At 48.9% G+C, this 11,658-nt stretch overlaps 1 protein-coding gene across 1 annotated transcript; it reads left to right on the forward strand.

Moving 5' to 3' along the window:
* Positions 1–1,425: 1,425 nt before the first annotated feature.
* EDN2 (endothelin 2) lies at positions 1,426–6,607 on the forward strand. The gene is made up of 5 exons (XM_072355528.1): positions 1,426–1,626; positions 1,806–1,944; positions 2,997–3,116; positions 3,509–3,613; positions 4,506–6,607. Exons 1-5 carry the CDS (start codon positions 1,563–1,565, stop codon positions 4,615–4,617), a joined length of 540 nt encoding a protein of 179 aa, XP_072211629.1. The 5' UTR covers positions 1,426–1,562; the 3' UTR covers positions 4,618–6,607.
* Positions 6,608–11,658: the final 5,051 nt, after the last annotated feature.

Raw genomic sequence — 11,658 nt, forward strand, 5'->3', positions numbered from 1 at the left:
AGAGGTCAAAAACTTCCCTCCTTCTGCTTCTGCTTGTTTTGCCGCTCACACAGAAGTGTTATTTTATCAATCACAACACCATTTTCTTCTCTCTTTTTTTTTTTTTTTTAAATAGTTGCAGCCCCAGCTGGATTTTTCATCCTCTCTGTCCTCCTGTCCCCTCTCTTCATTCCCACTCAGTAAATGGAGCTGTATGCATTACCTGTGCTCTCAAACATGCCATCACAACCAAAGTAGTTTGGTGAACAGGGCAAAGATTTCCCCAGATCCTATTATTTCAGTCCAGCCATGGGATTCCCCCCACACACAGTGACTGCATGAACGCAGAGAGGGACTCACCTTGCTGCTTGGTCAGTGTGGATGTTAAAACCTCTCATTATTCCTTGCAGGAATGCAATCCTAACCCATTTTCCTTTCATGAGATGCAGCCAGCAGAAGTTATTGCTCAGATACAATCAGTTCTCCTCACTCTGGCCCATTGCATTTCTCTTGTTTCTCTTCCCACTCCTTTGCTGTGCTCTACACTTTATATTAGACCTCATACTGAACCATGGTAACACACATCACCTCGCATCCTTCCCTGGTAATAAATCCTTTCCCATGCAATAAAAACACTATAAAACAGCTTGTTGTAAACAGATGAAAACACACTCCCTTTCCTAAGAAGCCTTCAGAAAGTCAAGTGCAGGAGCAGTTTGTGTCAGTGCTTTTTTGCCTCTTAAACTGCTTTTGCAGGTCCCAATCCCACGCTGTACCCGGGGGCTGTGCATCCAGGAGCTGCCTCTGGCCCACGCAATGCCCCCGGGGGCTCCTCCGAGGGCAGTTTCCCAGTTGTTTTCTGATTATTATTATTTTGGGGGTTATTTTAATTTCTCATAGCCGAAAGGCTGTGGCAGCCCGGGGTCCCCCTATAGGGAAGCTGCAGAGCCCGCGGGCAGCCCCACGCGTGGGGTGGGAGGGCAGTACGAGACCGCGGAACGGGCACCGCTCCCGCTCCATCTGCCGGCAGCGCCTGCAAACTGCTTCTTCCTTCACCTGGAGCACGCGTGGGATCCATCCCCGCTCGGGATTCACCCCTCACCCCCTCACACACACACGAAACAAACCCAGTTGCACACACGCACAGCAGCGTGCCTCACTGCCCCACGCTCCGAGCAGCCCCGGCGTGGGAATTTCTCCCCGCATCATCCCCGTGCGGGACAGGAATCCCACTCGTGTTCGCAGCTTGGGGCCGGAGCCGAGCTGCAGGACGAGACCCCCCGCAGTGGGATGGAACCACGGGATGCCGCCTCTTCAACGCAGCCCCCTCCACGCGTGCCCGAGCCCCGATGTTTCCCCCTCGGGCGCTCCACGCGGCGGGGCGGAGCGCGGCCGTGACGCGGAGGAGCGGGGCTATAAAGCACCTGCCAGGGGCCCGCTGCCTCCAGATCATCGCTGCGACTCCGGCTGAAACGGTGCACGGAGAAGAAAGGAAGGGAAACAAAACAGAGGGAGGAAAATCATAGAAAAAGAGGAAAAAACCCCAAATCGAAACCCTCCAGCTCTCTCCGCAGCCTCCAGCCATGCCCAGACATCCTGCCGGTGCTGCGCTGCTGGCTCTTGCCTTTTGCGTCCTCCTGGAAGACGGTGAGCCCCGGGGCTTTGGGGGTCCCGGGTGCAGCAGAGGGTTGGGGATGGAGGGCACTGCGGGGCAGTTTCTGCCGGGTTGTGCCAGGCTGCACCTCAGTGCTCTGCAATCCCCGGACGGACCGTGCTTCGGTGCTCCGAACCCAACCTGCAACTCATCCCTTCTCCTTCTGCTGCAGGTATGGGGCAGCCTCCCCTGCAGTCCCACCTCGGCACGGCGGAGCATCTGAGGACCAAGCGGTGCTCCTGCAACAGCTGGCTGGATAAAGAGTGCATCTACTTCTGTCACTTGGATATCATCTGGGTTAACACACCTGGGTGAGCATGGGTTCTTTTTTTGGGGGGATGGCTCTGTGGGTGAGTGGTTCTCTGTTCTTCCTTATCTAGGATGGGGGGCAGTTAGAAGGAGGTGAGAAAGGAGGTCTGTGCAGCACCTGCACCACAGAGCACTGAGAGTTCAGCCCTTTGCAGCTGCTAGAACACAGGCTGTGCTGTGCTTGGGAGTTCCAGCATAACCCAAAGGGAGGGGAATGAAAGCTCAGGGTGCTGCCTCCCTTTATCTTTATTTGAGATTTGTACTTCTGCAAGACAAAAGCAATAGCAAGATGTTATAGCTGCAAGCCAGATAAGTTACATTACCCTCTTGCAAACTGTAACTCTGCCTGCTGGCTGCCAGCATTGTTAATGAGACAGTGGTGGGTTGGCACTAACATCCCGTGGCTGCCAAGTCCTGCCCTCAAGAATGCTAAAGCAGCTCTCCGTGCAGTTTCAGACCAATGGCCATCGCTCTGTAGCAAAACACATGTACTCAGGTGTGGTTAAAATCATGCTCACTAACGTGCAATTACAACTCGCTGCTTGCTCGGAGCATAGTTTCAATCCCTGCCAATCCTAAACCCTCTGGGAGGAGAGATTGTGATCACAGATGGAGCAGGAATGTGCACACGCGAAGAGCTTGAGAAGCATGCTGAGATCAGGAGGACCTGTTATGGCCGTGAGATGTCTTCATATGTACTATGTCCCATGCATTACAATGGCTGGGATTTGTACTCTGTCCTGCCCATTGCACAGTCTGTGTGCTGGTGGCTGGTGAGCCCAGCCCGTGCGGCAGCCCTTGCACGGGTGCAAGGAGAGAAAATGCCACTGGGAGGGCTGGCACGGCCATCTCCCTGGGAGGGGCAGGGTAAACAGTAGGTGGGAGAGGAGCTGGAGTTTAAAGGCTTGGAATTATCAGTGGCCTTTTCACCTTATGCCTATAGATGAGTCTTTTATTATCATGGCGCTGGCTTGGCTGCCTCCCAAGGCTGTGTTATAAACCTGCTGGCTGATAACAAGCGAGCAGCAGCACTGATTGCTCCTCTTTCCAACAGGCACACCGCTCCCTATGGCCTGGGCAGCCCGCCACGACGGCGCAAGAGATCACCTGGCAGGTGTCAGTGCTCACGCTCTGGAGACAGCACCTGTGCCAGCTTCTGTCAGGAGGAGCCCAGGTGAGCTGGAGAGGCTGGGGATGCTCCCTTGGGTGCTCCTGGGAGAAGGGAGTGGGGGTTGTGGGGTTGTTTTGGGGTACCAGCATCTCCCATGTGCTGGGAGCTCGTTGTTTTCACTTTAGCCAGACTGTGTGAGTTATGGGGAGGTGAGGAGTGAAGTTATTGTACAGATGTCATTAGTTTCTTATCAAAGCAATAGTCAAAACCTTCCGTCATTAAATTGACTATGAATTGAGCAAGGCAAGAGGACAGCAGTAGAAGTATAACTCTGAAATAGCTGCAATTAACTCTTCAAATCATGCACTGAGGTTAGTCTGCCAGCAGTGATGTTAGGGCAGTGTTCCCCTGGTGCCTGCATGCAGGTGGCTCATGCACCTCTCCTTGCTCATCAGGTACCACCATAGCCCAAGGCTCCCAACGAGCTCCAGAACATCAACAAAGGCTCCACAGAGCAGTGATGTGAAGCCTTCCCAGCACAGCCTGCTGAGAGCCCTCAGGTGAGTGTGCCACTGAAACCCACTCTGAACTTGGGGTTGGACTTGATGATCTCCTTCCAACCCCTATTATTTTGTGATTTGGTGTGAACTTCCCTTGTAAGCATGTGAAAATTTGGGGTTGTGACCTCAGTAGTTGCTGCTTGGGTTGGAGCTGGCTTCCCCCCTCGTCTCCCTTTTAATAACTCAGCTGAGCAATTTCTGCTGTGTAGAACCGAATGCTAACAGCTGAGGGAATCAGGGGATTTCCAGCACTAAAGCAATATTACTTAATGTAATTTTTGGTGGGGAAGATCCTCTAATACGGGATGGACTAAAGGGTGATGTGTAAGAAGGAAAGAGATGTCATCCCATAGGAAAAGGATGGATTAGGCAGCAACTTTGGATCAAAAGAGATATCCCTTCTAACATCCCATCACTGAACTGTGGAACTCAGTGCTGGAAGGACTTCTAGAAGTCTAAACAAGTCAAAAGGTGCCTGCAAATTGAGAGAGGATTGGTCCATTGGTGGCGGTTAAATCAGATGCATTCTGAAAGACAGATGGGAGAAGCATCAGTTGGACCATTCCAACCTGGTGGATCAGTGCTGTAACATTGCAGCTGCAAATAGGGATTTCTATTCTTCCATCCCTTCTTCTGCCTCAAAAAAGGAAAACACCAACCCAAAAGCCAACAACCAAACCTGAGACACCAAAAATAATGCTAATTATTAACAACCCAACAACAAAACAAGACCCAAAGTGGTGACTGGTTGGTAAATGGCATAATACAAGTTATTACCAATGGGTAAATGACATAATATAAGCTATTGCCAATAGGTAAATGGCATACTGTAGGCTATTGCTGAGTAGGAATATGGACTGATGAGTGAATATTTTGTGTCTCCTGGTTGCAGGGACCTTGCTGCCTCCCGCCTGCAGTTCAGCAAGCAGCAGCGCCGTGCTCAGCGGAGTGCTCCACCAGCAGTTTTGCCTTGGAAGAAGAACATTTGGAAGAAGAAGAGATAAGGAACAGGTGCAAACCAAGTTCGCCAGAAGAATCTGGAGTTCCGTGGGTGCCGCTAACTCCGCTGTCGGTAGTTAGAGCTGAAGGAAAGGCCATGAGTGGAGGGGGGAAGAAGTGGAAGTCTCCATGCTCCCATTGCGTGAACGAGTACTGCATGCACTCCAGAGACTGTTATAAAGGGAAATCAGTGTCTCTCTATACAGTCATAGACGTGTCGTGGAGCTGAATTGTGCCTTTTTGGATCAGGAAAGGGTCTTGCTGGTAGAGCACTTGCTTCACTCTGCACTGGAGCCCAAGGCAGAGAGTCAGCTGCTGCAGGTGGTTGAATCACCAACAAAACCCAAACAGCCATGTGCCATCCAGACATGGCAGCATCGAGTGCCCGCATCACTGGCCTGGTTTACTCTGCCCTCAGACTGTGTCTGAGTGTGGGTCCACTCGGCCCTCTCTGACGTGGTCTGGCTGCTGTAGATGGGGATAAGCTGTTTCTGGGCCCAGAGTTGCACTTTTTTCACTTATTGGTGCATTGTACGTATGAATGAGGCTCCTGTGGTCAAACAGCTCCCAGTATGTATATATAAAAGTGTATCATCGTGAAGCCTGAGAGCCACCTGAGTGGTCAGTGGCACTCTTTGGCTGAGAAAATCACTGGAGGGCCATGTGGGTCTTGTTTAGGTGGATGATAGCTCTTTACAAACCCAAGTGTGGCTCCTGCCACCATGCAGAGCAGAGCAGGGTGGGATGCTCGCATGCAGCTGTATCTCTGCAGCAGCTTCTGGCCCTGCCAGGCTGCAGCCCCATGCATGGAGCCCCATGGAGCAGAGGGGTCCGAGCAGAGCCAAGCTGCTGGTCTGGATGGGGTCAGCTCTGGGAACCTGGCTTGTTCCCTGGGACATGCTCCCATAGGGGTAGGGTTCCCCAGCTCTTCACCCCATACCCCAGCTTGCTCTCAGCTTTCCCTGAAATGAAGGGTTAGGGGCAGAGAAGATGGGTGGTGGGAGAATGACATGCAAAGGCTTGCTTGCTGCTTCACTTAGATCAGATTTCTGAGTCGGACCCTGTATAATAAATAAGCAGTGTGTAGATAGCACATCACTGTAAGTGTAATCAGAATAGAGAATGAGTTGGGCAAGGGGCAGCCAGGTGGGATTAATGTGCAGGAAAGGATCATCAGGAAGAGAGCACAGCACTGTCTGCACAGCTTTAGGAGAAGGAGAAGACTTAAACCTACACAAGTGGTAGATGCTTTACCAGGGGCAGAGAACACAGAGGCCAGGAGCTGGAAACCCATCTTGTAGGCAAACAGCCTCAAGGATCTGGGGCTGTATTGCAGATGCACTTTTGCTTACCTGGGTAAACTGACTTCTGTTATAAATTGTGGCTGTCAGCTGGTTAGCGCTGGTAAATAACTGCAGTCAGGTCCCCCTTGCTGCCCGGTCCAGTATTACAGATGAGCATCAAAAAAGGTTTGCTTGGGATTGGTGGTGGACCAAAACCTGTGGTTGTCACAAGTGTAGTCCCATCGGACATACATACATACAAAATACTTCCTTGATTTTTGCTTTAAGCCTTAAGAGAGCAGAGCAAAGATGAGACCAATTGATTGTATTGTCAATGAAACAACCGACCAATCGTTTTGGTCCCCAAAGATGCAGGTGTTTTTTTTCTATTTGACCTTCTGAAGGTTTGAGTCATTTGGGAATGAATAAAAGTAGATTAGAAATAAATAAATCCTGAAAGGGTTTGTTCCAAAGGAAACTTTGCACATGGTTTAATGTGAGCCTCGTAATTTAAAATAAAACTACTGCTGTAAAATACTATGTATATCTCCTCGTGTGTGTGATGTCTCATCTTCAGCGTGACCCATTGCACGCGTGCCGTTATGTAGCATTCTGACATCTGTGTATTTATTTAAATCTATTGGTGTTTGTTTTTGGATGGCAATTTGCAAAGAAAAGGATCTAATTTGTAATAAATAATGGCAAAAAGTCGACATCCTTTTTTTTCTCCCTTATTCTGTTGGGGTGGTGGTGGGTGGAGAAGAGCAAGAAGGCAGTGGGACAAAAGCACTGTGGCAAGGAATGGGACAGCAGAGCTGGGTAGGAATGGGGACGGCGTGCTGAGCACAGCTTGAATCCCTGCTCCGTGTGTCCTGTTAATGTTCTCTCATGGATGAGCACTTTGTTGCAGATCGTCTCAGTGGCTGTTAGCACCGCAGGGACAAAGCGATCCCACCCCCTTCTGCAGCCCCATCAGCTTTGAGATCTGAGTTTGGGGTTTGTTTTATTTTTCCCTTTGTTTTTTTTTTTCAGTTCTTCTTTTTTATTCTTCCAAGTATGGTTAAAAGGCCCTCATCCCATTAAAGCCGTGCCTGAAGACCACGTCATAGATTGCTCCGGTGTAGTTAACTCAGTGAATTTCATGGTGCAGCTGTGAGAAGGAAATAAAGAAACATTATCATAACAGCCAGCAGTGTGCTTGCTGCACACCCAGCAGCTCTATAGTTCAGCTGTGGGTTTCTATGCCTTTCTGGGGTTGGGAATTTGGAGAACAACAGCCTTGCTCTTTCCTACTGCCTGAATTCCTTGGCTGAGCTACAACTAAACCTCAACCCTACAACCTGGTGTTGGGATGTGCAAAAATCAGATTCTTTCAGATTTTTTGTTATGATTTTATGACAAAAAAGGGAAGAAAAGGTGCCCAGCGATGGGCCTCAGTTCCCTATGTATTAAATCGAAGGTGTGTGTTTGGAGTAATTTCCAGCCTGGGCTGAATCCAGCTGGTGTGAATGAGGAAGCTGAGGGCTGCTGGACGTTCATTCATTTCCCAGAAAAGATTTCTCATTATCTGGAATGTCTACTGCCCAGCCTTGGGCCCAGCCTTTTATTTGTCTTTCTTTAAGTCACAGAAGAAATATGACCTTAGTCAGCCTGGAAGCAGTTGCCTTTCCCTGCTTGTAGAGAATGAAACCATCCCATCTGCCAGGGAAACGCTGCTTGGGGAGCATTGCCTTTGCTGGAGGGGTGCCCATGGGATGCTGTCTGTAGCCCCGATGCAGGATGTGGGCTAGAAGAAAGACATCCAAACAAGGAGTGGGAAATTTTGGACCAATCTATCTGAGGTTCTTTTTTTTTTTGCTTGAGATCAATGAATAGAGAAAAAATAAAAACAAAAGTCCACGCAGGGCTGAATGATGGAGAACAGGTGAGTTCCCCAGAAGGAACAAAGCAGGACAAAGCCACCACAGGCCAAGGATCCAGAGGAGTACCTCAATTCCCTGATCACAAAACCTCAGCAGAGATCCTCACTTGGATCTCACATGAGCCCCTCACGTGTCCCACCAAGTGCCAAGGGACCACTGGAGCCTGGCAGCAACCCCATAGCATTGCCTGTACCAGTGCCAACATCTGTACAGAGCCCTGTCCTTTGGGTATGGTTTTAATTACAGGAGCTAATTAAGCATCACCCAAGGGCAGGAGAGAAGGGAGACATTTGAGAGCATCTTAATTAGGATGTAAAGGGAGAAGAGAGGACTGTTTATTCTGAGATTATTGAATTCGGTGATGAAGATCGTCTGAAGTGGATGGAAGGAGATATATTTTATCATTTTTCATACATAACAGTCAATAACAAGAGACATGCATGGAAAGATGCTTTGAGTGAAGTGTGTTTTGGTGGGTGCCTCTTCCAGGTCTTGGCCAGTCAATAATTACATGGAAAGAAGCAGCCATCTACTCTGCTAAAAAGTTTCCCTGCCTGGCAATTTATGTTTATTCTGCTTTAGATGTCCCTGTAGAAGAGTCTTATGAATTAAGACCTAGAATAGGTCACTTACACAGGGGACACTAAAAGCTGGATTGGCCATGGCCATGGCACATCCCTGTGGTGTGTGGCTCACACCCTTCAGACTGAGATAGAATATGACACATCACCGGGCAGTTCTATTCTGCTGCTGTGTTTAAAGTTCTTTTCTCTCACACAAGTATACTTAGGTGTGAAGGCTGTTGATTGTCTTGAGTAGACTGGAGTGAGGAACAGGCAGATGCACAGTGGATGCCAGCTCCATAACCCATGTCTTCTGCCTCGGGGCAGTCCTGTGGTCAGCTGCATCCAGCACCTTTCTGGGGGTCAATTCAGGCTCAGGGCTGAAAGGGATCCCTCATGGGGGGTTTCAAGCCCTTGTCTTTGCATGTTCAAGCCTTTCACCCTGACACTCTCAGCTCTTCCTCCAGCAATCTCCATTGCCCTGTCTGATCTGATCCAGGATCCAGAAAAGACCCAAAGTTTAACTCTTCCTTGCGAACTCTAGGAGGGAATTATGCTGGGAAGCAGGAGGTGGAGAGGTACAAAACCGTTGTGTTAAGCATGCTTCCATCTGCCACACATTCCTCTGACACTCAGCAGGAGCATTTTGCTGCCTCATCCTTTTTTGAAATCCTTTTCTCAGCCTCACACCCGCTCGCTGATGAGTAATTGGGTGCCTCTCCCCACATAACTTCTGTAAGACCTCTGAGGCAACCTTACAGCCACTCCCTTGTCCAAAGGAAACAGTGCACTCCTCTGCACAGCACCGCTCCACCAGCCTGTCCTGCAAAGGGGAAGGTTTCACTGAGCTCCCCCTGATGGAGGGGATTCCTGGTGTGACCACCAGGTCAATCAGACAACCTGCATTGGCAACCTTGCACTCTTCCATTGACCATTTCATCCCTCATTGACCATTGTCTGGCTCTTGCTCTAGGCTAAACCTTGGTGGATGCACTGAGCTGATAGAAATCCAACTCAGAAGACAAGGAAGATGTTTCTCAGGCTCTGTGACCTTAGTTGGGTCAGACAAGTCTGGAGCTGAAAGATGAAGCTCCATGAGCAGCTGAATGTCTGGCTGAGACTGAAATGTGGGAGGCTGCCAGGTCCAACGAGGTAGAGTTTGCCAAAGATATGACTTCTGGTGGTTTTAGTTTCTCATTTTGAGTGAGACCTGGAGTCTTGGGTGAAGGAAGATGCTGAAGAAGAAAATGAAATTGGATGCATCAGATTAAGCAATCACATAGTTTAGAGCAGCAGTTGTCAGCTGGGCTGGGAAACAAATAGAGGCTCATGCCTGTATTTGCAAGAGGTGAGAATCATCCCATAGTGTCTGTTGAAGTGTCTCTGCTGGAAGTTGTCATTCCTGTAGTGCACCTGAAACATGTTGAAAGCAGAGCTTGGTGAGGTCTAGGAGACAGGATATGAACACCTTGCTAAGCTGCCTTTGTGAATCAACGGGAGAACACCAGAAGTGCTGCATTCCAAAGGAAAGCATGACAAGGCTGATCAAAAAGTCTTTTGGGAATTCCAGGATATCTCATCTTTGACAGAGTTTCCTGGAGTCTTACCTGGGAGCTGTAGATATCTTATTGCCTTCCCTCCCAGAGACAGAGTTCCCTTCAGCATACCCACGCATCCATTTCTTTATGACCCTAATACAGCATTATTTGCGACATGTGTTAACCGGTTCAATCAGTCACCCTGATGACTTTCTTTTTTCATTTCTTTCTTTATTTTTTTTTAGATTACAATACCATGCCGTGAAAATCTCCAAGACTTCATTTCAACAGCAAGACCATAACAGTTTAGACAAGATCTTAAATGGTGAATAACCCTCTCCCTGGAGATTTGATGGCAAATACGAAGTATGCCTCTGTGACTTTATTATTAAAACAGAATGATCTCCCTCCAGCTCCGTTGGAGGGGGAGGAGGAGAGAGCACACATGGAGCAATTAAGAAAAATGTCTTTGACCTTCAGCAACTTAATCAGCTGCCAGTGTGCTTCCTAATAGTGTGCTAATGGTTAAGTTCTTCTGGATGCCATAAAAAGTGCTATAACTGGAGGCTACAATAAAGTGCTGATCAACCCATCAAGTGAGTCAATCCAGAAGTAATATCTGTCTTCATAATGACTATAATAAAAACGATGCCAGAGCCAGGAGATGACGTGAATAAGAATGCTGCTTAATTATGCTGGGCTGCAGCGCTGGGTGAATTTGTCACACTTCTTCAAACTTGATTTTGGGTCGTATTCCCACTCCCATCCAAAAAAAAGCCAAACTCCATAGCCGCATGGCCCAGGAGGACTGGGAGGGTGAAAGCTCCCTCCAAGCCAACCAGAGCTGTGGTGAAGGGAAGGCTGTTGAATTCAGGGGAAGGCTGTTCATCCCTGCAGTAACTGCACCTACAGAAAGCAGGCTGGAAGCATGACTGTGTTTATGCCTTTGAGAGGTTGGGGCTGGGAAGCAGAGAAAATGTGTTCATAGATTTTATGTATTGCAGTGTTATAGATTGCCTGCTATTTTGTGTCGTGGTATTGAAGCAGGGTGAAGGTTCACTGGAGCCTCAAGTGATGATGAGAGCAACGTGAGACAAGACAGTTGAGTCCTGTGCTAAGAAAGCATGGATGTAAAGCAGAAGAAACCACCCTGGGCAGAGAGGGAAATCCTGGATAAATCACAAAGATGTTACCTAGAAATGGGGATGTAGCTGAGGAGCTGACAGTGTTTTAATGCTGTCCTTGAAGAGATACAGAACCGTAGAACCACAGAACGGTTGGGTTGAAAGGGAGCTTAAAAACTGAAGAATCATAGAATGGCTTGAGTTGGGTTGGAAGGGTCCTTGAAGATCACAGAACCACAGAATGGTTGGGTTGGAAGGGATCTCAAAGCCCTCCCAGCCTGACCCCTGCTATGGGCTGAGTGCCCCCCACCTGGTCAGGCTGCCCAGGGCCCATTCATGGCCAAGGGCACCTCGAGGATTGGGGCACCCACAGGTCTGGGCAGCAGTGCCAGCACCTCATTGCCCTGGCAGTGAAGAATTTCCTTCTCACATCTAACCTAAATCTCCTCTCTTTTAGTTTAAAGCCATTAACCAAATTTAGCTTTAAACCACTTTTAGTTTAAATTCTTTACAACGAAGAAGGCAGTGAACAAGCGCCTTTCAAAGGCACCTGATGGGACAACAGGAGCAGAGAGACTGGCAGGTCGTACCCCACACGGTGCTTCAGGAATTATCC

This window comes from Excalfactoria chinensis, chromosome 22 (genome assembly GCF_039878825.1).
Source record: "Excalfactoria chinensis isolate bCotChi1 chromosome 22, bCotChi1.hap2, whole genome shotgun sequence".
Classification (NCBI taxonomy): Eukaryota; Metazoa; Chordata; class Aves; order Galliformes; family Phasianidae; genus Excalfactoria; species Excalfactoria chinensis.

What these genes read in the sequence shown, in the direction of transcription:
- EDN2 (XM_072355528.1), top strand. Translation starts at nt 1,563, where the DNA reads ATGCCCAGACATCCTGCCGGTGCTGCGCTGCTGGCTCTTGCCTTTTGC. An exon ending in ATCTGGGTTAACACACCTGG is followed by an intron (nt 1,945 to 2,996) that starts GTGAGCATGGGT and finishes TCTTTCCAACAG; the next exon opens with GCACACCGCTCCCTATGGCC. An exon ending in TTCTGTCAGGAGGAGCCCAG is followed by an intron (nt 3,117 to 3,508) that starts GTGAGCTGGAGA and finishes CTTGCTCATCAG; the next exon opens with GTACCACCATAGCCCAAGGC.